Raw genomic sequence first — 26,712 nt, 5'->3', positions numbered from 1 at the left:
AAGAGCGCCTTGGTGTAATATACTAAACTGAGGGCACCAGATACATCTACATAAATAACACTGGTGTAGTGTTCTTAGCCAGGTGCATTTCCCTGCATGCTGTGCATTCAGTTCAGACCAAAAGCCTGAACCAATTTTGCTTGGTGGCCTAGTCAACAGCAGATAATTTAACTGCCATTCAGTGAGTCCCTGCCCCTGCCCCCCCCCCCCCCCGCCCTTTGTGTGTGTCATCCTATTTGTCAAGGGGATTGTGTGCCCAGCTTTGTTCCTTTTTCTGCCCCCTTGCCAGACTGACACCTGGGGCTTGGTGGGGCACCCCCTTCTCAGCAGACTCCATATCTGGTCTGGGGATTCTTGGAGGCTTCCAGCATATGATTCTCTCCTGCCTCGCTCCCCCTGCAGCTATAGGCACTTGCACACAATGTGCGCACAAAATGCGCTCGTTCTGATTAGGAATAGCCTTCTATCTGTTCTGCACATGGGTAGGTTCACTACACAACTTACAAAGCAGTGGAGAATCAGGCCGAAAGCAGCCAGTATTTCAATACTGCTTTTACAATCCATCGAGAGAACCTAAATCCAAGGTTTCTGGTGCTACCTTTGCAGCAAAGTGGAAGGGAAGGTTAGTTGGTCTTGAATGCTTCTCATGAGCTAAATGACAAGGTGCCTCTGTTCTGCTGAGAAAAGAAACCCCAAAGCGGCCTTTTGTGCTTTCTTATAAGCTTCCTCTTTTAACTAAGAGAGTTTGGGTTCACTCCCACTAAAATGAAATGTTCTTATTTGGTTCCTCTGCGAGGCCAGTGCACAGTTTCATCTAGTCAAGTCTGGGCAGTGCTAATGCAAACTGACTCGCCAACCAGCTGCAGTCAGGACTGCCTGTGGATTTGTCAATCTGCCCTCTGCTGTACTGGAGAGACAGCGAAGGTGTCAATTTCAGCGCCACTTTGTCCTCTCAAAGTGATAGCGACCAAGCTGAAGTCAGCAAGCTGGAGCGGAGAAAATGCATCTGCAGGTAATTAGTAACAATCAGAAGCTGCTCTGAAACCGCTGACGGCAGCAGTAATGAGCGAGGCACATGTCATTGGCTTGCAAATGGAGAGCGTGCTTATGAACCACGGCAGCAAGCAGTAAGAGAAGGGATTTTTTAACTTAATATTTAATGTGGCATAAAAACGATGGAGGGAAATCAGGTAGGTCGCTAATCAGATGGTTTGCTGGCAGCCCATAACACGAGAGAGTCTGTGGATGAAGCAGGACTGAGAACGGTCATCAAAATTTCCTTTCACCATAACTTACCCCCATTTTTAAAGGCATGTGCTGCCATGAATGCCAATGTTTAAACAGTGCTTTTTATTCAAATGATATCACTACCAATTTGATCTACCAGTCTGCTTGGAAAGGTGAACCGCACACTTCACATCAACAATTACACGGAGGATCTTTCGCATCTCATTTCTAAATGTTGCTTTGCTGTCCAAATCGTGGTCTTGGCATAAGAACAATGAAAAACTATGATCATAATTCACTTATCCCTTTCGTTCTCAGCCTATTTTGCATTAAACTGCTTTCAGAGATGGCTTAAAGACTCACAATATGAACTCAACTTCTATTTGCAAACTGACCGAAGTCCAGCAGTGTCCCCAGACTTTCTCATAAAAACTGCTGAAGCTTGAACTACAGATCTCAGCCTATCAAAAGAACCAGATTAGTTTTCTTGGCCACAATAAAACCTATTTCTTAAATTCTCATGACTATATATTTCAAGATCTTCATTCTAGAATATGGGGCTTTTTAAGCACCCTGCACATTAATAGCCTACGATATGCTGAGACATGGGCCGCTCTGTATTCATTGGTCTGCTTCACACAAAACAGAAAGATTCCCTATGATTTCAATCAAAGATTTCTGCCAGAGTTTACAATTCACTTGTCAGTTTTTAAATATAAAACTGCCCTTGGGTCTCCCAACAATGAAGATGTTATAACTAGCAGGTTTCTTATATAGTGACATATGTTGGAACATCAAGTAAAAGCAGCAAAGATCAGACTTCAAAAGTTCAGTGGTTTGATTCACTTAAACACCAAGGTATGAATGCTTTGCTGACCTTTTTCCAAACTACCCTAAAATCTTAGGTCTGCAAAACTGGGGGTCTTAGAAAGTCTTCAGGAATGTTAAGGAAGCAGGATGTATGGCGGAAGCGAGGAGAACCAATGAAAACAGAGTGTGGGTTTTTGAATTTGAAGCAGTGACCTTCCTGCAGCAGTCTTTGTGTGACCAGAGGAAATCTGGACAGACATGAATTAAGCCAGGAAGAAAAGCATGAGCAATCCATTAGCATCCATGCCTGGGGAAGGACTACCCCTTGGAACAACAGATACATGTGTAGAACAGGGAATGTTTAGTCAGACGCAATCAGGTTATTTTTGGGTTTCTTGGACTTCTCTGTGCTGAGTCCATGTTATGGCTCCCCCCTTCCTCTCCCCCCCCCCCCCCCCCACTGTAACTTTTAAACTGAGTCCCAGGGAAGCAATCCTGTGTGTTTTTAATCTTGCCTTTTTTTCCAATTGATCTGTAACATTGAGCAACCAAATAATGTTCTACCAAGCATGTTTTCTTTCTTTTGTTAATAAAAATCACCTTTTTAAGCCCCTGATCTGATTCCTGTGTCCTAGAAGGCAGCAGGTTCTGTGTGCATGTGCCTAAAACTGCAAGGTCAGCTATTAAGAAAATTACAGGATTTTTTTATCCCCAAGCTCTCTCCAAAGGGAGGATTAAAGAACCCCAGAGGAAGAAATTCCCAAATGCGTCTCCAAGTTCTCAAAGGGGGGGAGGGGTTATGTTTGGATGGTGGCAAGGTACCACCTAAAGTCAGGGAATCTGTGACCTTGGGGAGTTTTTAAACAGAAGCCTTTAGTGGCAGAGTATTTTAAAGTCTCTTGCAGGCTCCCTGCTTCTGCACTCAAAGTGCCAGTGTGGGGACCTGCCTTGACAGAATGCTAGTGCACTGCAGAGTAACCCCCAACTTTTCACACACTAACTCCCCATCTAGATGAGCCCTTAGTCTTTTACAGTTCCTCATCGTATCACTGCCAAGGTGTGGATCTCAAGTAAGCAGTTACTCATTCAACATCCACAGTGGGAAGACTCATTCAAAAAAATACTCAGCCCCTCTGCATTGTTTTTATCTTCTTTAATTGCTCCTTGGTAAGCCACCCAACATCGCTGATTTCCTCAGATTCACAGAATTCCTTGTTGCTTGTTTCTCTTTTCTTCGGCCACCTGCCCTCCCTTTGCCATCTGACATTCTCTGTTTGCACCCATCACCTTAGCATCGAAATGCTGAAGATCTGCAGGGAAATTCGACCTGCACAGTGCACTCCTTATTCTATCCTACAGAGATTCCTAAGATGCTCTCATCCCCATGATAGTGAGCACCTTCCAAAGAGTCTGACTGACACATGCCTCACATTTGTTCTCCCAGCTTGTAGGAAATTCTACATTAACTTGTGTTTTCAAAATAGGTCAGACTCCACACAACTGCACTGCATTTCAGACAAGATGGCAGCAACCTAAAAGCGTCACAAAAACGAGGTATTTAAGTATCATTTCAGATCTGAGCCTGGGCCACTAATGCACACTGATTTCAATGGGAGTTAGTGCCTAAACACCTTGAAGGATCTGGGCCAGAATGAAACTCCACCGTCCACTTGAGACAAAATGGAGGGAAATCTGAGACGGAAATTTGGATTATCACTGGAGTCATTAAAACAAAAGAAAAAGTGTCGAGAGAGATTAAAATAGACCTTTGAGTTCTAGAGGCCAGTGACCTAAGTTGTAAGTGATTCTTATGGGACATATTTGGAGATTCTTTTGCATTTTGTACAGTGTAATTCCAAGTGATATAGCTGACTCATCCAATAAATGTTATCAAAATCCAGCATTGGTGGCCATTGGTCCTTACCTCTTCTCTATGACTGTTACACAAATGCAGGTGACTTAAATATAGTCAACTACTATACCGAATTGCTGCTTCTTTTAAAAGCCAGCCCCCACAGCAAGAGAGATATTCCAAAAGTGGTCCAAAGTATATGCAATTGGAGGGATCGGATGCACCAGAAACTCAATCCAATCTGAAATGCCATCAAAAATCAGGCCAGACGCAAATGCCAAACACCTTCATGATAATCAAACTGTCACACCCAAAGCAGAGAGAAGTCCTCACTTTGTGTAACATCTTGGCACTCAGGGTTTAGATTTGGAGGGCTGGAGCCTCCACTGGTCCAGCTCGACTGACTTCAAGGAACTGCCTGGAACTACTTGAATCGCTGAGACTTTCTGAAGAGAATAGTAGCTTCAGGGGGTAGCCGAGTTAGTCGGTTACAGAAAAAACAACAAATGGTCTGGTAGCACTTTATAGACTAACGAAACATGATGGTATCATGAGCTTTCATGGGCACAGCCCACTTCTTCAGATGTGCCCAAGAAAGCTCATGATCCCATCTGCATGTTTCGTTAGTCTATAAAGTGCTGCCAGACCATTTGTTTTTTCTGAAGAGAATAGTGACACTTCTTAAGTTTATGTCTCTCTTATAACTGCTAGTGATTTGCCAGGTGCAGCAAAATCTCATTCAGCCATTTCCCCCAGCTGGCCAACAAACACATTCATTTTCTACATTTATCAGCCTTCCAAGAGGTCTTACCTGTCACAATAGGGTATGATTGTGGCCCTGGAACACTGGCTCCTAATTCTGCTGAAGTCGGGCTTGTTAGATTGGCCTTCATATCATCTAATCCACCAGCTAATGATGCCATGGCTGAGTATTCTGTCGTCTAGAAAGGAAGCGAGAAATATCTCAGCATTATGATAACTAATGTTCAACAGCCTGTTTCTGAAACATGCAGCATAACACAATTACATATAATGCAAAAAAACCCCAACCTAAACCTTTTTTTGATCAGATTAGCCATGTGAAAGGCAAAGAACATTTCAAGCGTGCTGCTAAATCTGTCATTAGTAACACACACACTGAGTGGGTCTTGTCTTTGTCTCTGCCACTTTGGTACAACAAAGTGTTTTCTCCTACTAAAAGGATCCCCGTTTATGATGTCAAGCAACAAAATCTTTCAGTGTGGCAGCATCTCATAGAGCAAAGCTTGTGACAATGACTGTAGAAAATAAGTCATTTGCCTGTTACAGTTCAGTAATAGTAATACCATCAGTGTTATCATTCCACTATCTAGACTTGTCACTGAAGAACATGGTTGTTCCTTTCCATCTCATAGAACTTTGAGAGGTCATCAAGTCCGGTCCTCTGCCTTCACAGCAGGACCAAGTACCATCCCTGACAGATTTGCCCTAATCCCTAAATGGTCCCTCAAGGATTAAACTCATAACCCCGGGTTTAGCAGGCTAATGCTCAAACAACTGAGCTATCCCTTGATGGCGGGTCAAGCTATAAACAATAAAGAATACCGAGGCAAACCTAGTTACTGCAAGCATAGAATCCCAGACAGACTTGGCACCCCATCTCCCAACGCCAACTGTGTTTTAAAAGAAGATTGATGGGTCTTTAAGACTGGTGGAGAGGTGACACTCACTCTTTTGGAAATTTTAAACATCAGGGGCCAGAGTGTCAAATGTCTCCACTTACAGAAGGTTGACACCACTGAAGTCAACGGAGCTCTGACAGTTCACAGTGGCTGAGGTTCTGGCCCTATATTTGGAAAGAACTCTGCGTATGTGGCAAGGCACTTTTTCTGCATTTCCTTCCCACATCATTTTTTTTATTTTCAAGGCTGTTTATACAAAACTAGAATCTGGGGTTTTTTTAGTTCATCTTCCCTCAACATCATAATCCCTTATTTGTGAGATTGTAACCCTATGCACAGCAATTGGGGGTTATGATTTCAAGGAAGAATAAGTAGTAGGAACAAATAAACTTAAACATTGGGGTGGTTTAGCCCTGCCTGACTGCAATCTAAGCTACTGGAACCGGAGTAATGTAGTGGTGAACGGTAGGTTTTCAAGACACTCTAGAAATGCTATTCAGAATGTAAGGAGAAATGTAGAAAATCTCTTGTGGAAACATGATTGCTCCTAAACACTAGATATTTTTTAAGTTATTGGTGAGGCATAACTTGGTTTCAGTGCATGGCGTGAGACAGAAGGCTCTGTGTGGGGTTTGACATTAGTATCACTGTTTGTCTCTACCACAGCTGTTATTAAAAGGACCAGGAATTCATAGTGATAACCCGGTCGTGGCAGGTTCATGATAACAGAGCCAAGCTCCTCTGAAAGAGAAAGCTTGAGACGAATCTGCACAAGGCATAATGGTCACCTGCCAGCATAACAGGCTGCGCCCAGGGAATACTTGCACAAGGGTGTGCCAAATATTTTTTGCCAAGTTTGGAACTGCTGGTGACATCATCATGGTATCCTTCCAGAAGATCAACTGCATGATACTCTTTGGATTCTAGATTATTCAGACAGGTGAAGATATAACCGCAAGCATGACCCTATGGGTATGTCTAGACTGCATCCCTCAGTCGGCAGAGGGACGCAGATTAGGCAGGTCGACATTGCAAATGAGGCTGGGATTCAAATATCCCATGCCTAATTTGCATAAAAATGGCCACTGCATTTTGCCGACTCAGCCCTTTGTCGGCAAAAAGCAGCAGTCTAAAGGGGGATCTGTCGAGAAAGAAAGCCTTTTTCGACAGATCCCTTATGCCTCCTGCAAGGAGGTTTACAGGATCTGTGGAAAAAGGCTTTCTTTCTCGACAGTTCCCCCTCTAGACTGCCTCTTTTTGCTGACAAAGTTATGAGTCGGCAAAACGCGGCGGCCATTTTTATGCAAATTAGGCACGGGATATTTGAATCCCAGCCTCATTTGCAATGTCGACCTGCCTAATCTGCTTCCCTCTGCCAACAGAGGGATGCAGTCTAGACATACCCTATGTGTCCTGTCTCCTTCCTCAATTCAGGCCTTCACTCTTCAAAGTCCTCTTCTCCTCCTAGAGCCTGAAACGCTCCTAGTCTTGCCACACCCCTGTATCTGCCTATCTGCTCATCAACACTTCCTCAATAGTGCTACATACACCTCTGCTGCCTCTCCACAGCATCCGTGCTTTCACCTTCGCTAGCCTCCATTCCTAAAGCCCTATCACGTCTCATGTGGTGCTCTCGTAATGCCTTTGAAAGTGAATTTGCTGGAGTCATGAGCAGTATGGGCCCGTGTGAGCAGTTTGGCACACAGTGACGTTGTACATTAGCATATTGTGAAAAGGAGAAGAGCACGCACAAATTTCCTCGGACAGGGTATTATATGTACTGAACAACACCGTACAGATACTTCCTTCCTTACTGCAGGAACATTTGCACTGGAATCACGGGGTGACTGCAGCAGCTGCAGACATACTGGAGCTAGTTCTAATCCAGCTAGACCAGGTACCAACAGCCGCACGGGTTTCAGCCCGGGACGAACGAGCCCAGCTGGGACCCTGGGTAGGGGCTCGGGCCGCTAGCCAATGCTGAATCTGTGTGGCTGTGCCATCACTGCTATCAGTATTCAACAAGCTAACACTGGTTCTGATGCCCACTCCCGCTGCCGTCACCGGCAGGCAGCCCTGCGACGAGTCTAGCTAGTAACGTGAACGCTTTGTCAGCTGCCTGAGGGAACACACCACGCTGTGCCAGCGCACGGAGCCACAGTCAGACCTGCTGGCCCCGGGCCCGCCCACAGAGGTGGGGGCCGAAAGGAACAGTCGCCCTGGAGCCTGGTGATTCAGAAGAGCTCGGGGCTCCTGGCCACCCCTGCTGCTTCTGTGGTGGCAGCAGCTGGGAGCCCTGGACCTTTCAGACACCATGGGAATCCTGGGCAGTGCACAGCAGAGCCCCGGGCAGCGCGCTCCAGACAGCGCTGAGGGCTGGGGGGGTGCAGCGCTGCTCAAGGCCTCAGAAGCCTGTCGGCACCCCGACTGACCCACTTCCAGCGGGCCTAAACTTGGCCAGCTCTCACCAAACTTTAACATGAGAGCAAACAAGGCTTGTCAACTAGAAGCCGTTTTCTACCCGCCCAGGCATAGACAGCGCTGCACAAGGGTTAGTACCGATATCCACGGGCGTCTACTGCAGCGCAGAGGTTTTGCATCAAACTCACTGCCTGCCCAGATCTTGGAGAGTAGCAGGTATGGCCCCACTCCTGCACTGCATGTTGTAAAGGTGCACCTGGTGCCAGCGGTGCTCTCCGAGAGCGCAGCCTCCAGCACACACAGATAATGGATACGGTCCCAGCTGCGAGGACAGGAAAACAGTAGGACAGGCTGCTTCCGGAGGTCATGGAAGCAGCTTCGCTAGAGGCTTTCCAAAGGAGACTGGAGAGCCGCCAGCGTATGGATGGTTTAGAGACAGAACTCGTCCTGTACCTTAGACTTGATGACTCTTGTGGTCCCTACTATTCCTTTGGTTCTGTGTCTCCGGGATGCCTATCTTAGCATAGATCTACCAAACAGTTGCTGCACTGCCCTGAGGTTTGAGATGCCTTCTGCAGGTTGTGACAATGGAAGCTACTACTGGCTTAAAGAAAAAGAAATCTCCAAATTCATCACTAGCTCAGCGCAGGGAACCAGAACGAGGAGGGGGCAGTGGTGGCTGTAGATCATACACCGCCTAGTCCTTTATCTCATTATCAGTTGCACAGCTGGTCAATGGCTTTTCCGTTGCCCAAATAGAGAGAAGAATGTTAACCGCTCTATGGGTTTTCCCCAACACGGCCGTCTCTCCGTTGGGAGAGTCTGGCTGCTGGGCAGCACTCTAGATGGCACCTGCCATTGTGAGGGGAGTTCCTGCATTTCATGGCCGTGAGGTCCATATGCACGTGCCTCACATGTGCTGCTACCAGGCCAAGACAGCTGGGATGAAATGAAAAATGCCCGTCTTGTGCCAGGTTGAGACTGGCATGCGCCGCTCTTCATTCAGCTTTGGAAACAGAAAGTACAACAGTCCTGCAAACAGCAGTTCACACTGCCAGGCTGTAGGGTATGTTAACAAGCTGATTAATCAACTGAAACCACATCTGTCTCGCTCAAACTAAGACCTTGGTTTGCCGAGCAGAAAGAGCCTCTATTTTTATCAACCCAACAAAAGAGTGAAAACTTAAAACTCTTCTTGCTCCTTCCAGAACCTAGGTGTCTTGAGCTGATTATAATTATTGCTCTTTCATAGAGCGGCATTGCGGGTCCAGCACTTCACAAAGTAAAAACAGGGGAACCTCTGCACCACACACACGCGCGCGCACGCAAAAAGAGAGTGACCCAGAAAAAGCAGGCAGCCCTAATCATACTGGGTGTGTCTAAACTACACCCCTCTGCCGACAGAAGGATGTATATTAGGCACATCGCTATTGTAAATGAAGCAGGGATTTAAATATCCCATGCTTCGTTTGAATAGAAATGGCCACCGGTTTTTGCCACCGGGGCACTTTGCCAGCAAAAAGCGGCATACTAGATGGGGATTGATCAACGAGGAAAGACTTTTCCGACCGATCCTGTAAACCTCGTTGCATGGGGCATAAGGGATCGGTCAGAAAAGGCTTTCTTTGTTGATCAATCCCCATCTAGACTACCGCTTTTTGCCAGTAAAGTGCCGCGTCAGCAAAAAGCGGCAGCCATTTCTATTCAAATGAAGCATGGGATATTTAAATCCCTGCTTCATTTGCAATAGCGATGTGCCTAATCTACATCCCTCTGTCGGTAGAGGGGTGTAGTTTAGACACACCCACGGATGGTAACAAGTCAGTCCCTAACGAAAAGCTTCTGTGTTCTGCAGGGGGGAGTGATGGGCTGATCGTGCCACACCCCACCCCAGAAGAGAGCCGGAGCTAAGTCCTCCAGCAGGCTAGAGCAACTCTGGAGGAACCAGCCAATCAGGGGCCAGGAAGGCCTACAAAGGGAGCTGCAAAGCAGAGCACCAGTCAGTGCAGGGCAAAGCTCAAGGAGAGTAGAGTGTGAGGCTGGCTGGGGAAGTTGTCTCCAGGAGGGGAAGCCCTGGAGGTGCCACTCTGAATGAGGAAAGAGACTGAGGGGAAACACATTGAGACAGACCTGGAGACACCAGCAGAGGGCACCAGGATGGGCTCCTGTTAGGCATGTCCCCCGGGAGGGGGTTGAGTATTTCACGCTGAGTAGCCAAAAAGGCTTTGGAAGAGACAGTGCAGGCACACGCTCGGCCATCCAGGGCTGGTCGGGCAAGGTGAGTGGTTACAGGGTGGTATTAGAACGATACAGCCTTGGGTGTGCATGTAATCATCACTGAACAAAACAAGGGGTTGCCATTGACTCACACGAGGTAGGTGCTTTAGCATCTTTTCTGCTCCCTCTCTTGCACACCCAGTGCATCACTGCCCTACGTCCCACCATGGAGCCAAGAAAGGCAAAGCTTGCCAAACTAACAACTCTGGAATGGGCCTTTCCTCTCACCAGCGAAAACAAACATCCTTCCTTCTCCTTACTCTTGTGGCTGTCTCAGAAATTCATCCCTATTCACCCTAACCATTCATTAATCACAATTAGTTGCCCTAAAACCTCGTTATATCCTAGAACTGTGCAGCCATGGGGACTGATCTAAGAACGTTACTTCACTGGCTTTATCTAGTTGCAACACAGCCCCATGGTCTTTCGACTAGGAATAGGCAAGGAAAGAAAAAACCCAACCTACCCGGGCACAAGCAAAGGATAATGGGGGAACCCAACCAGCTTGAGACCTGAAAAAGCAGGAGTCGGGTGTTTGGTACCCTAAGAAATTACCTGAAAAATGACTGCCTGAGGCTGCACCAAGTATTGTCTCATCAGCATGGAGCACCACTGCCATAGCATGAAGGAGAAAGAAAACACAGACACGTAAGAAGGAGAATATATCAAAGGAGAGCAGTGAGACAAAATCAAGCTGTGGAACTGTAATTCCTCAGGGCACCCCTCTCCCCCAACCCATGTACAAACAGGGCGGGATGTTGTACATGTTGCAGACTGACTAAGAGTAGCCACCTGCCTGGTGCCTCCATGCCTGAGACACAGACAGTCTGTCTAACTGGAAATGGCCAGATTGGAGGGTGGGGGAAGAGACCCACCCTGTCACTTCACAAAGAGACACCACTGTCCGGGCTGAACAAGGTCTGTGTGTAACAATGCCACCACCAGCACCCACAGAGCTGTGCTGCGGGTATACGGGCCGTCACAGGCCAAGCGCTTGTCCTCAGATCAAGTGTAATGCTATGGAAATGACACAGTCCATGAACTTTGCTTACAAACAGCTAAGTTGCACAATACCTGTTTGAGAAGTAATACCAAGCCTGGTTTACAACAGGAAAACTGAGGCACCGCGTGCCACATTTACTGCTGATGCAAGCAGGCTAATCCCACTGCCTTTGATGGAGTGGTACTTTCTTATGCCTGTGGCCAATTAGGCTCAGAGGCTGTGTCTACACTGGCGCGATCTTGTGCCAAAGAGGCCGCTCTTGCGCAAAAACCTGCTGCCTGTCTACACTGGCCGTCTGTTCTTGCACAAGTAAACTGACGTTCTAATGTATGAAATCAGGGCTTCTTGTGCAAGAATTCTGACGCTCCCGCTCAGGAATAAGCCCTCTTGTGCAAGAGCTCTTCCAGAAGAGGCCAGTGTAGACAGGCAACATGGATTTCTTGCGCAAGAAAGCCCTATGGCTAAAATGGCCATCAGAGCTTTCATGCGCAAGAGAGCGTCTACACTGGCATGGATGCTCTTGTGCAAAAGCACACGGCAGTGTAGACGCTCTCTTCTGGAAGAGTTTTTGCACAAGAACTCTTCCGCAAAAGAGTTCTTGTGCAGGAAGCTGCCAGTGTAGATGTAGCCACGAGAGTTTAAGTGACTTTCCGAAAGTTGTACAAATCAGGAGCAAGGGCTGGAACAATCTGGGTTTCTTGACTCCACCCTCAGAAGAAAATTTTCCCCAGAGCTACTCCTCCAGTACCCGAGAAGTCAAGGGCTTTCCCTGACACACAGCAACCTCCTATTGTGGGGACATACTTCCACCTGTACACAAGCAGCTGTCATGTGCTGCAGTAATCCTGCCCACCTCAGGGCGATGAGGAAATGTGCTAGCTTTCCATGTGCTCTAGGGCCTTTGGGGAAACCACCATCACTAGCCATCTGAGCTAGTGATACTCCTGCTGCCTTCAATTTCTCTGCTTCCCTTTCCAGGGCAGATTCTCAGCTGGTGTAAATCGGCTCAGCTTCACTGATGTCAGCAGAGCTACGCTGATTCATCCCAGATGAGAGCCACTTTCTAAGTCCCTTTTCCATTCTGAGAGATGCCCGGTCTCTATTCTGTGTCATAAGAAGCAGCTGGCCTAGATGCTGGGGGGAGGAGGAAAAGAAGGTACAGAAGCAGGATGATGAAGACTCGACCAGCACTTTGGTTTTAAGACCATCCTTCCTGTGACGTGTGCTTTCAGGGGACAGATGTATGGTGTGGATTCCAGCCTTGGAGAGACAGTATCAAACAATACTGTCAACAGCCTACATTCTAACCTTTCATTTAAAAATATTCCCTTGGTCCTAAAGATGGAAGGCTCAGCTCAGAGATTAGATTTCCTGCCAGGACCTTCTCCACCGGTTCCACTTTTTACAGTAAGCGTAGACCCAAAATGAGTGGCAATACACTCCTCATTACCGCAACTGACTTCCTACAGCAGCTGGCCAGTTCAAAATGGGCAAAGTACATTAGCCACAGTTACCTATGCTATGCCAGTGGATACAGGGAAGGACGTATTTTGCCTTAGAACTCCATGCACGATATATGCCAAAGGCTTCCGTGCAGAAAAAAGCTTTCTACAGAGCGCCTGTGGAAAAGCTCAACTCAGACAGGCAAAGGAGGTACTGTTCTCAATGTACTCTCATTTCACAGTTACCAAGGAGAGACTGACCAGGCACACATTTCTGCAGTGTTCAAAGCATGTTCTAATAGAGCACTGCAGTATTCTGCATGTGCAAACTCTTGGACTCAGTGTTCATGTCCCAGATCTATTCTTGCCCCCAATTTTGGACTGCGACATCTCAGTTTTTTTCGTCATGTACCATGACTAGCGGTCCCAGACTTTCAAAGAGCCAGCTTTCCTCCGTTATGTGTGTCTACTTGCTTCCACTGGACAGGAAGGAAGGAGCCTTCACTTTTAAAATTCCTTTTGTCCTTGAGCAACTTTTAATTCCTCTGTCATTCTTGCCCTATCTGGGGGAATAATTTGGTTGGACTAACTGTAAAAGAGTGCAGAGGTTATAACATGTGGTGCACTTCCACATTTCCCATCAAAAGGGTTTAAAAAAAATGTAGTGCCAAAAATGTAGGGCCAGGTCTACAGTACAGGGGAAGGTTGAATTAAAATACCCAACTCCATTAATTCGGGAGCTACATTATGCAGCTACAGTAATTATGACAGACACCACCACCCCTTGCTTTAGAAAATGGACTTGTGGACACAGATATGCCTAACTCAAAGGTGCTTTGGACAAATTATCTCATGTAACCTATCAATGTTCATGTCTTAATCCGCTGGGGCTGTATCTCTTATTTCGGTGCATGTATCCTTCTCGTGTGCGAAGTTAGATCTATGGAGGAGGGAATGCTTTATGGTTTTAAATGTGCCAATGAAAGCCATCGGGTGTCGCCAATGCTGGGACACCTCAGTGTCTGGGCAATCATACGTATGTCCTCTTTGGTCCTTTCAGTCTTAGCAGGGTCTTAGGAAGTCACATGTCCATCCCAACTGGTAGGGGCGGATCAAGCAATTGTCCATGGAAAAGTGGTATCTATAAAACAATAGGGAGCTAGGAGTTATTTGTCTTTGGCTGGCCTGGCGCTCCCAGGAGAATGAACCAAAGGCCTCAGAGAGAGGGAACTTCCCTGGTTTGGAGGCTTAGCTGGAACAAGGACAGTTTTAGGGTGAGTTTGTAGTAACTTTGTACTGAGGTTCTAGTGTCAGAATTAAGAAAGCACTTTCTGTTATTTGAAATTTGCGACCTACTTTGCTCTGCCTGTTCTCACTTTTATAACCACTTAACTCCTATTGCTAACACTTAATAAAATCACTTTTATTTACTACCGAGCCCAGGGTAAATGACTGTTACCTGGGGGAGCAATCAGTGTGCACATCCTCCTCTCATTGCTGAAGGGGGCTCATCTAAATAATCCATGTGGGGTTCTGGTCCCATTTGGGGAGTGGTGTCCCAGGAAGCGGGGCCTAAAACTGTGTTTTCCTTGGACTAGAGGCGTTTCAGTGTCTGTACCGCTGCTCCGGGAGGGGCAGGGATCTCAGCTCGGGGCCTTGGCTGGGGGAGACCATGGAGCTGGCCCAGCAGGACAGGGTAGCGAGAAACCCCAAAGAGCAAGAAGGTGAGTGTCAGTGGGTCTTCTGTGACTGCACCCCGTCACAAATTATATAGCGGAATCAGCATACCTTAATTTGAGTTTCCGCATGGCCTCCACACTGGGAGGTTAATGGAAGCCAACGCTACCATCAGCTTCCCTTGCTCTTTGTGAGGAGCAGGAGTACCGGCGCTGATGGGGTGCCCTCTGAGTTCCATATAGCAGGTCTTTACTAGATCTGCCACATTGAATTCTGGAAGATTGATTGTGGCAATACTGATTTTCCCAGTAGTGAAGACATGGCCTAGGTCTCTTTCTGGTTTGTTTATTGGAAAAAAACGTGAAGGAAAATAAGGAATGGCAGCTTTGACACTACTGTTCTTCATGAGTTAATTTATGAATGAGCAACACAATACTGTCTCTGGCCACAGCAACGGTAACTAGAATGATACAGATCTTTGGTGGGTACAAACTGATTTTCTTTTAGATGCAGATTAGATTTTTATTCCAGAGTAGCATATGAAAGGGAAGCCCTGAGGAAAGATGACTCCCTAAAATGTATGAACACCAAAAGACAAAAGGTGAGAAGACTAGAATGGAACACCTACAGCCTCATGTTATACTGGTTGGAATTACTGTGATGTATTATTGTGATCCAGGTCCTGTGGTAGGAAGAAAAGTGCTAACGTTAAATGCTTTTCCTTCCCCCCTCCCTCCTACTTATTTGCATTCTGAAAATATGTAACCTTGTCAGAAGCCCAAGTGATGGGAGGAAAGGAAAGCGGTGTCTAGTTTGCACTGAGAGTAACCTTTCGAAGGAGCTACACAGAACTCAGCCAAATACACATGCTTTGCTTTTCTCCACTGCTCAATATTCCAAACCACAACTCTGAAAAATTAAACAAACCAACTGTGCTATTTCTTCATTCCTTTATATTGCATAGGTGCCTTTTGTTGTTGGGAACACAGTAGTGTGAAAGAAAATCGGTATACGGTGCGCTAGCGGGTTGAACTGTCACAATACAAAAATAATCCAAGTGATGTGTTGGCTTTTTGTTGCTGTTTTGTGCAGACAGAATCTGTCATTTTGCCCTCCCTTTCAGCTAATGATGTTGCAGTAAGATTAAGTGCTGCACACTGGGCCTTTCCCTCTAAAAAAGCAACACTGCTGCTGTTTCATCTTTCACAGACAGGATAGATGTTGACTTGGTGGTGTCATCACCGTGTGTCATGAATGGGGTATGAGGAAAAATTCAATTTCCATTTCATAAGAACATAAGATCGGCCGTACTGGGTCAGACCAAAGGTCCTTCTAGCCCAGTATCCTGTCTGCCGACAGTGGCCAACACCAGGTGCCCCAGAGAGGATGGACCGAAGACACGATCAAGCAATTTGTCCTGCCATCTCTCTCCAGCCTCTGACAAACAGAGGCCAAGGACACCATTTTATCCCCTGGTTAATAGCCTTTTATGGACCTAACCTCCATGAAATTATCTAGCTTCTCTTTAAATTTCTACGTACTGGTAGTTAACCTGGCCTCTCGGGTGGTATACTTTGTACAATCTATTTGGACACATCCATTTAAAACACAGACACACCATGACTAGAAGTGCTGAGGCCAAAATACCTCTGAACACTCAGTGTTACCTGTTTCTGTCTTTCCATGCTCAAGGATTCTTAGTGCATCTCCCACCAGGCGGTCAGCTAGTTGAAGTCTTTGGGGATAAACCACCCTTCTTTGAAGACACACACAAACAGACTTGGGCTTGGACAACATGATCTTCCTCTATGTTCTTTTTCAAAGCCAAAAGACAATGTCTCTAGGGTTTTCTAGCTACTCCCCACCATCCACTGATCACGTATAGCCAGGAAATTACCTCAGTTTCCATGAGAAGGACTAGAACTTAACACAAGTATGTGAGAGTATCACAAGGCAGGAGGACCAGACAAACAAAGGTAGAACTAACAAACGCTGGGCCTGCTTTCTGTGGAAGCCCTATGTCAGGTTCACAAAGGGAGATTGTAACGTTCGACATGGTTCGGAGACTTTAATCCAAAAGCAGCTCTAATTAATCTCTCTAGCTTTCCAGAGGCCCAGTGCCACATACAGCTGCATGGGCATCCAAGCAGCTCTGTCTTAAATTTTATGGGAATGGAAATTTCATTGCAAAACCCTCCCCTGGATTTGAACTAGGCTGGGGGGTTGCCGAGCTATATATCAAAACCTAGTCGCTCTCCCACTGCCCCATCACTTTATTATTTACATCACATTTTCTACTCTGCCTGTCACTGAACCCTGTTCTTCTTTGGGGGAGAGCCGATATACACAGTCCAGCAGGGTAGAATTTCCCCTTATGTCGGTCAACACTTGGCAGTTACTCTTTGGAAAGGGGCGACATGTTTGATTTCCGATGACGGCATCCTCTTTTACTTTGAACAAAGCTCTTGTTTATAAAATAGTTTTTAAAAAATTAACAGCTGTGCTTCCTTTTAATCCAAATCCAATTAGCAGGGACGCAAAGCACAGAGATCTCTCTAAAACAGTGAGAATTATTTAGTGCACCTTGCCACGATCATATTTACTCCAATGATCAGAGTAACTGACCTGTTTTTGACCCAAAGCTTCAGATTATTTGCATGCTGAAAATATATGCTGCCTTTAGCTGTTTGATACTGAAATCCACAAACACATACAGTCACTCTCAGCTCTTCTACTGGGACTCCAAGTGCTATCTAAATGCCTAGAATTTACCTGTTGTTTCTCTTTTATACATATAAATAGCTGCATTTCCATTCTCTCTTTGTTTCTCATTTTCATTTTGTTCTAATATCTGCATGTAAATGTCTGAAAATAGCATCTGTAATTGAAGATTATGAAGTATAGCCAGCTCCTGACAGGCTGCTAAGGAAGATGGATTATCCTCATTTTTCTGTAAATTTTGTCAATTTTGGAATTCATAAGCTATCAACACTGATCAAAATGTGACCGCACAGCTGTGTCAAAGGAAAAAAAAGGGACCAGTGACGACGTTGCTCCCTTGTTCTCAAAGAAGATTGGCTATCCACCCCCCACACACAAACACACACACACACACACACCAAACACAGAGAGACTCCTGGCTGGGAATCATTCCCAGCTACTTCTGGTATTTACCCAAAAAAGAAAAATATATCTATATTTAAATAAAGAAATTGAAAGTACGCAAATGCACTACTGTGCTGATTCAAATCACAAAGTGTAATTTATTGCATGTTCGCCCTTCTTTATTTATCCCTAAGTAGTAAACACGATTTCCATTCCGGGGGTTTGTTATGTTCCACTCCTACCAGACAATCACAGCACACTTGAGGCAATTGTTTTAGCCTCTTCCTCTCAATTTTCCCATTACTGGGAGTACGCACTGCTGGGACTCTTTAATAGCCCGACTGCAGCCCATATCAATAACAGATGAGGTTTAATCGTCCAACACAAAAATTATTTAGGCTCAGTAAGGACATTCAATGTCATTTGCATAATGGCATTTCTATCCTGCGCACCTAACCCATCGTGCATAAACAAGGCCCTGGGACCATAAATAATAATAAATCATGACGTCCGTGCTTCTCTTGCTGTAATAGGAGCCACTCTTTGTAGAAATTATTTCAGCAGGAAATGGGGACTGTAATTTTAAAGACATGTGGCAAGCCACAGACCAGTAAATCTCTCTCTCTCTCTCTCTCTCTCTCACACACACACACACACACACACACACACACACACACACACACACACACACACACACAAAAGAGCTACCTGGACTGAACAACAATCACCCTCCCCTCCCCCCGCTGCCGCCCCCAAAAGAGCCTGGGAAAATATTAGCACTTGTGGCTGAAATTGGTCTTTATTTTTAACCAGGGCAGGCAAATTAAATAAAAACAAGGCTGGAAGAGCATGTGCATTTGTGGCTGCCCATGAATATGTAAGACTGAGTGATTTCATTTCAAATTGAAATTGTCCCTTGTCTTCAACCTCTGAGATTACCTACAGTAAAATTAACCACGGTGGGGAGCAGTTATTTCCAACTACAATGAGAAGTGCTTAACCAGCTATGCCTGCGTGGATTTAAAGAGCAGGGGAAACGTGGGGTTGTGCAGGGCAGAGCAGGCGTTGAAGCATACACTGCAGAACAGCAGAAATGCATCTCACAGAGTAAACCAAGGCATGGACGTGGTCAGGACAGAGCATGGAGAAGATGTGAAGTAAACGAGTTGATCTGGGGAGATAATGGGAGCTTTTGTCCATTGTGTAAAGAGCAATGATACAATCAAAGCAATTGTGTCTAGCTCGCCGTAGAATCGGGTTAAATTACAGCAGAGCAGAAACTATCACTAGGGTGGGAATCGCCTCTCAAAATAGTTCCTAATTTACACCACGGCAAGTAAGAGGATACTCAGGCTGAGAATCACTGCATTGACACAGGAATCGCATCCCGCTCCCACCCTAATCAGAGTGGGCTGCTCACTAGTTATGCCATCTGATAACGAATTCTCATTTGAAATTTTAAAACCAAACTTTCTTCCATTGACCAAACCCGCTGAGCGTGAGAGGCCCATTTCAAGTGTGCAACATTATGGCAAGGGCTTTCTACGCGGCAGCTCTCTCTGTTGTGCACGCCCCCGGAGTGCAATGCACCTGGGCCTGACACACTGTGTAGTCGTTTATTGCTGTGCAGAGCCGGGAGGGCCCCAGGCTGAGCTGGCAGCACTGTCCACCCATGGGCTCTTGCTCAGCAGAGCACAGACCATACAAAGGCATCAGGAGTGGAGAATCAGGCCTTGTCATTCAGCCTTCTCTCAGCCCCACCTCCTCCCGTCCATGTACTAGCCTAGCATAGTGAGCAAGGATGGGGAATAATAGTGACATTATTATAATGCCCTCTTCTAAAATAAAAGGTAGCAAGGTTCTAGAGATGTACAGTCTCTAGACTGTCCCTGAGAGGTCTAACCTGTTTGCAAGACCCTCCACGACAGGGACTTCGCAGCCTCCCTGGAGATCCTACTGTAGCACTAGGTTACCATGGGCAGAGGCAGAATCCTCTCCACGGGAGGGTTTTAAGAACAGGTTGGACAAACCCTGTCAGAGCTAGTCTAGGGTTACTTGGTCCTGGATTACATGGCCTCTCGAGGTCCCTGCAGCCCTACAGTTCTATGACCCTGTGAATGAAAATGAGAGAGCATGAGTTCTGTGAGTGAAAAGATTGTAAAATAAAGAGTAGGGCTAGTTAGCTTCGAGAGAAGGGAAATAAAATGTGCCACAATGGAGATATAAAAAAATAGTGACTGACACAGAAGAGGAAGATCGGGGTTCCTTTTCATCAATTGAAGCTAGATGAGCACTGCGAGAAATTGTTCTTGGACATCTGTTTGAATAAAAACTGCAGGTTCCTTTTGACAGAATCCAGCCTAAGGTGTTTACATGGCACGCACACTGTAGTATCTGAGTGCCTCGCAGCTTATAATGCATCCTCTCAAAACCTCTAAGGCAGGGAAGGATCATTATCCCTATTGGGCAGATGGGAACAGAGGCACAGAGAGGCTAAGTGACTTGCCCATGGTTGCACAGGAAGTCTGTGGCAGAGCAGGGATTTGCATTCAGGTGTCAAAAGATTTAGCAGAAATCTTGTGAATACTTGTGCACTGAGAGTTTGAATCCCACCGTCCATTTCTGAGCAGAAGTCCCCACTGAAAGCAATGAGGAATACAGTCTAAAATAATAAATTGTAAGCTATGTCCCCATGGATATAGGTTACTAATTTAAGATGTCATATATTAAAAATTTGACTCGTGAATGGCTGTCATGTATCTGCTAATAATGAATATTTGCATGAATGATGACAATGAACAAAAGGCAGTGAAGTCCACGACTCCGATTTGTGTGAAGGAACTTCAGCTAAAACACTAAATGCTACATCTCTGGGCAGAACCCATTTGTTGAACCTTTTCAGAGAATGTGGCTGCTAAAAACACAGCATCCTAGCTGGCTGCATTCTTCTCGCTCTAATTTTTTTCCTGCAAAAAAGAACACAGCACAAACACCCATAAAGCTGCATATGTCACTAGCTCTGGATCTTCTTTGCGCTGCTTACCTAAGGGAAGACTGCAAAGGAGATGTCCAGAATAAACCACTGCTGGGAAGCAGCTAATACAGGAAATGGATGAAAACTGAAAAGGATTTGTAATCCTACATTAAATAAAATGAGGACTTTGTCCCTAAACTCAAAACCTTCACATAAAAGTCACTTGGACCAAGAGGGCGACAATGGAATTCGTTATGCAAGGAACGAGCCAGTGGACCATCCTTTACTCCTATGCAGAGGGAGTGTAAAATGCTACCACCCATCTTGAGAGAGAGAAAGGCAAAGAGAATCAGGTCATACACCCTACCACTGTGAAATCATCAAGGGACGAAGACTACAAACAGACCTTCTCGTAGCTCTCAGATCTCAACGCACGATCACACAGTAGATCTCACTGATCTCTGACCGGCATTGGCTCTGGTAGATAGAAGGTTTCTATCCCCATACTCCTATAACCCATGGTCAAAGTTCAACCAACTGCTCCGTCCCTGGGACTAGATTGTGCACTTCGGGGTCCATCGAGCTGTATATCTCCCTCCCCAGTCCCCTTCACCTGAATGAGCGACGAGGAGTCCTGTGGCACCTTACAGACTAACTGAAGTGTAGGAACATAAGCTTTCATGGGCAAAGACCCACTTCCTCAGATGCATGTAGAGGAAATTTCCAGAGGCAGGAATAAATATGCAGGCCAGGATCAGGCTGGAGATGACGAGGCCTGCATATTTATTCCTGCCTCTGGAAATTTCCACTACATGCATCTGACGAAGTGGGTCTTTGCCCACGAAAGCTTATGCTCCTACACTTCAGTTAGTCTATAAGGTGCCCCAGGACTCCTCGTCGCTTTTGCAGATTCAGACTAATACGGCTACCCCTCTGATACTTTTCACCTGAATGGACACAATGTGACCCAGGATTGGTAGTAATGGCTCAGAAAGCACGACTGCTATGACAAAGTTAATCCAAAGCATTATCCTACAAGGAATGTTTTCCAAACAGGTACACTTCCATGAGCCAAAAAATACACATAGTCCCTCCCTCTGCTTCAAGACTAAGTCATGTTCAAGTCATCATGAGATTAGCTCTCAAAAGAAAGAAGTAGGATTGCACCATTTAGTGGTGTGTTACAAAGTTTATAGGAACCAGTTCACCTTTAAGCAAGCAACTCCCCAAAATCTTTGAGTTCAATTTTAAAAATAAGCAAACATCCTAGCTGGAATTCTTGAACCTTCATATATATTTATTTATTTGTTATTATGCATGTGTTGACATTGCTGGGTTTTGTTTTTTTAATTTCAATATTGTGATGATTTTAAGTGTAATTTTTTTTAATCACCTCTTCCCTCACAACATTTTGGACACTGTTTTTTCTCATTTTTTCTTGTTTTTCACCTGCTTTACCTGTGACTAGAGCTAGAAGAGGGACAACAGAGCAAGAAACATTCCCTCACAGTATGTCTGCCCAGAAAACAACAGATCTGCCAGGAGGTGGTTTGTTCTTGCAGGGTTTCCAATCCAAATGTGCAGTCACAAGGCCTTGTGGTAGTTGGAATAAGTCGCAGATAAGCATTCATAAAGGACCTCAAATCAGAACCCTTTTAGAATCCCTCATTCATATTAGTGTTGCATTTACATTGGGGAAAAGAGGAGAAGGTAACATCCTTGATGTATGTTTGTGATCCACAGAACAGATTCTCCCATGCAACAAGTTAACCGTGTCACAGTGAAGGTAATAGCAAAATGGTTTATGTCGTCACCAATCTTTTCATTTCATTGATACCATCTGCATGCTGCATTTAGTAAATTCACAACAGAAACCATTTTTTAGTATGAACAGATTGTGGAATTAGGTGGTGCTTCTTTCCACAAAATGGTCAACAATGACTAACAGACAATGGACTAAATGTACCCCTGAGCCCAAGTCTGCTGTCATTTTCCCAGTGTCAAATCTCCAAGCTCTCCTAAGACACAAACACTGTGTGTGTCCTGACATGCAGCTGTTGTGAACCTAGAGCATGGAATCACCAGAAGGCGACCAATAGCACTGAGATGAATTCACATTTCTACCACTTACCTCAAGCCTTTCACCTGAAGTGAGGAACACTCCTCCCCTGTCTGGACTCCTTTTTCCATTCTCAATCAGAAATTGCCAAAGCAATAGCTATTTATTTTACGCATAGAACAACAGAGACAAGCCTTAGCCATGAGAAATATATATATGGAACCAGAACCTCAGCTGGAGTAAGGTCAAAACAGGCCCACTGATTTCAAGGGAGTACATAGATACACCCCAGTAAGGTCCCGGCTTGGGGAAAGATATCGGAGGATTTGACTATCACAGCTCAAATGCACTTCTAATCATTGTTTTACTGTTAGAGAGCTAGCCACTGGAGCACACTGGCTTCAGTAGGGTATCATTAAAAACTATCTTAAAAACAGCCCAAAAATCTGAACAGAATAAGCGTTGCTGTAAGTTCTGACAAAAAGGACTTGAGTGTCAAGTACCCCATTGCAGGAGTACAAGTGTTCTGGTGTGAAACTGAATTTAAGTTCAAGTACAAGCACTTTCAAGTCCCATATTCCCTGCAATTGTCCCTATATGGACCAGACAACCTGCTAGATAGTAATGTAAGTATGTAGCGGAAGGGAAAGAAAAAGAGCTGCAGCTACTGGGTTTGTTCTCCCACTGCAAGATACTGAGAAGTGGCTCTGCCGCCCCTGGCAAACTCATTGCTTGTCTGGGCTGGGCCTGGAAATGACTCACCTGTCTGCAGTGCCCAATCAGAAGTCAAGGGAGCGAGTCACCCCTCTCCCTAGCGGCTGCAACAAGGCCAATGAAGAAGAGCTGTGAAAGCCGGAACTCAAAGTCTGAATATACTTAAATACATGAGAACACTGAATGGTATAGATCAGTTCTGTATGACCCTAACATGAGCCTTCAAACATTCTCACAGCTGCTACTGTGACTCAGACAGGCAGTTGAAAACAGCACAGCCAATGCTACATTGTCAGAATTCAGAAATCAGGCCCCCAAAGTTCACAAGTGTGGCTTACAACACTGAGATGGAAAACAAAAACAAATCTTGGGATGCCTTTCCCATTTACTCCCTGGCTTTGGAAATGTGCATTTGATCACCTTTCCAAACCTTTCTTCACAACCACCAAAGCTAGCAAGTTACTTTTTCTTTAGAGAAAGTGGAGAGTCTCACCTAATCACATGAAACCGGAAACTTGAACTTATTGAAAATCTCTCAATATTTTCTTTGGAACCATGGGATTTGGCTTATGTCAAAAAATATTGCACCAAATGGTGTGTTTCACAATTCCGCCTTTTTCCCATCCCCTGTTTTAGTCCATAAATAATGTGTGTGTTATTCGACCAGCTCTGTTGGACTAGCCAAATACTATGAACCAGATACATTATCAAGGAGTATTTTTTCTATCATTCAGTGGCACGTGGCCAGTAACCTCCTAGATTTCGGGCTATTATTTTTCCTCTGGAAAAACAACAGTAATGCCAGTCAGTTCAATTGTGTTAAAGCCTCTAATAATATCATACAATTACTGGATTTTCATTTTCTACCACATTCTCCCCCTGAGAGTTCCAAGGGCTTTGCAGACATCATTGTTGTAAAGAAGGCAAGTCTGGTTCCCAGTATAGCCTGGGAACTGCAGACCCCTCAATGTGTAAACAATTTTCAAGGTAATTCCTCGGAGAAAGTCTGACTCTTTGGCTCCGGTGCACGGTGGTTGTCATTTCAAAATCCATTCACTTGCCTGGGTTTTCGATCAGACCCTGTTTGCTTGTGTATTGCGAACATTCACGTAGCAAAGAGACTGAGGGAACTAGAGTCCTGATGTCTACATCTAAAGACTCGTGGGTTGGAACTATCCATGATCTGTTTAGAGCGGGAAAGACAGAAAGAGCCCTAAATATTTATATATCTCAAGGGAGCCCCCCCTTCCTGCATCCAACACCCACATCAGCATTATCCATGGCGGTGCGACGGAATCCTGCCTAGCCTGCTGTCATTCAGCAAAGCAAGAAGGAAACAACCAATAGCAGGAATTACCTTGAAAATTGTTTACACATTGAGGGGTCTGCAGTTCCCAGGCTATACTGGGATATATTTAAAATACTTCCTTCTGATGTTTAAATTGCCTCATAAATATGAGAAATACCTACAAAATCAGCTTGCAAATCAGAAGTTGGTCCAATAAAAGAGACCATCTCTTAAAAATAAGAGTAATTAAGGATGGAAATTCCATTCTACTCCATTCAAAGCAAAGGCCGGATAATTGCAAAGTTATGATACTGTAGGAGTCCCCATTAGCTGAGCTAAAAGCAGCACTTCTTGCTGCTCCTATTACCCTAGTGCAGGGGAATGCAAGGATTTTGTTTAAATTAGTGGGTCCCACATTAATCACTGCAGCCCATTGAAGAAGTTAACAAGCAAGTTTATTTGCTTATAAAGTTCTCTTTCACTCTTCTAGGGTACGTCTACGCAGCAATATTATTTTGAAATCACTAGCATGATTTCGAAATAACTTAGCCTGTGTCCACACAGCAGGCAGTTATTTCTAAATAATGTCGAAATACTGTCAAGCTGGAGGATTTCTTAGTCCGACTCCTGTAACCCTCATTGTATGAGGAGAAAGGGAAGTCAGAGTGCCTTTTACACACTCCCAATTTCAAAATAAGTTATTCAAGTGACATAGCTCAATTTGTGTAGCTTATTTCGAGTTAAACTCTGCTGTGTAGACGCAGCCCGAGAGGTTTAACACAGACAGCGGGAAGTAGTTCACTATTACTATTATGCAAACCTGCGGTGAGTGACACTACCGTGCGTCACTGCATTATCCTCATAGAAAGCCTACTTCAGACGATTTGCTGTGTATTTTCCCAGCGCAAGTGGTGGGCACCACAGACATACTGTAAATTGCTTGGATTACCTCCCTGGCTGATATTTTCAAAGGAACTGAGATTTCTTGACCAATTATAATGGACTCATCTTAGTCATATAGTAAGCTTTGACATGATAGTGAAAATCTGATGAATGGTCAGTAATTCAGTGTGCTCCTTCAGTCCCTGGGCAGAGTCCATTGCTTGCTTGACCACTGCGTATTGCTTGTTTTGGACTGATAGGCAGTTAATTGTAGCTCTGCCAGAGAAATGAAACTCACACCTAGGCAATAAGCTATTTTTAAACTAATTTAAATTAGTTGATGTGGTCTTTGTCCCAAAACCTAGCCATCCACCTCTCTCCAGTGAAATATCTGATGAACTGAAAGCTTAATTACATTACCAAAGGTCATGCTATCAACCCCCTAAGAAATTCAGATATCCCCTATGAAAATAGGAGCTGAATATTCCTAACGTAACACTGGGCAATATTATCTAAGGATGTGAAGGGTTAACTGGTTACTTGGTTAACTGGTAAGCCTTATCCCCCTGAATCAGTGAACCAGTTAAACACTGCATTTAACCGGTTAACCAATTAAATGGACTTTTACATCCCTACTATTATCCCAGATGCAGCTCTGCTGGTGGTAGCAATGGAAGGTCTAGCATAGGAAAGTACCCCTGTGTTTTTAACCATCAGATTGTCTAACCCCGCTAGAAAATATGGTCATAAAACTGCTGATGACCACAAACATCCTGCCCACATTGTAACTCCCATCCATGAGAACCTAAACTGGCAGTCGTTCAACACTAGGACTGGTAGGAAACGGTTCCGGGGCAGCCAAGGTCTGGGAATACAGCCTTGCCAGCTAAACTGTTTAAACACCACTGTCCTTAGCAAGGCTGTGCCTCAGCTCTCATGCCATTCTCCAAGGAAAACGGTGCTATTGCTGTATTTCTGCTGCACTTAGCCAGAGGAGTAGCTGGCAGTCTAGCTCCCCAAGTCAGCCGGGCTGTGAGAAGAGATCAACCCATCACAAACTCATTGTCAATGAGAATTTTAGCCTGGCAGGCATTTACAAGCCTGCTTGAGCATCAGAGCTTGCTCCTTTTTTCCAGAAGTGTTCGCCCATTGCTCCTAGTGCCGGAGCTTTCCTGGAGACAAGGTGCTAGCAGCAGCTGATGTTTTAGCCACAGTGCTCTCTGACACCATGGCAGTCAGGACATGTGGCAGCCTGAAATGTGATACACGAAGGCCCTGACTGGCATTACCTCCAGAGGGATGGAGCTAGTACTAGCAACA

The 26,712-nt window shown here is 45.2% G+C and overlaps 1 protein-coding gene across 11 annotated transcripts in view; it reads right to left on the bottom strand.

Moving 5' to 3' along the window:
* PAX5 (paired box 5) overlaps window positions 1-26,712 on the bottom strand; it is a 209,738-nt gene that overhangs the window by 78,257 nt on the left and 104,769 nt on the right. For 6 of the 11 annotated variants that reach the window (XM_075931256.2, XM_075931260.2, XM_075931251.2 and 3 more), the window contains exons 7-8: window positions 10,804-10,860; window positions 4,701-4,830 (exon numbers count right to left, since the gene is read on the bottom strand). In XM_075931256.2, coding sequence (XP_075787371.1) covers window positions 4,701-4,830; window positions 10,804-10,860 — 187 coding nt within the window. The remainder of the gene's footprint in view (window positions 1-4,700; window positions 4,831-10,803; window positions 10,861-26,712) is intronic. The other 5 variants (XM_075931255.2, XM_075931261.2, XM_075931257.2 and 2 more) reach the window with 1 other exon arrangement.

Source organism: Pelodiscus sinensis, chromosome 6 (assembly GCF_052426305.1).
Source record: "Pelodiscus sinensis isolate ZL-2025 chromosome 6, ASM5242630v1, whole genome shotgun sequence".
In the NCBI taxonomy this organism is placed as follows: Eukaryota; Metazoa; Chordata; order Testudines; family Trionychidae; genus Pelodiscus; species Pelodiscus sinensis.
The sequence above is the reverse complement of the archived record's forward strand: the minus strand, read 5'-3'. Positions and strand labels throughout refer to the sequence as shown.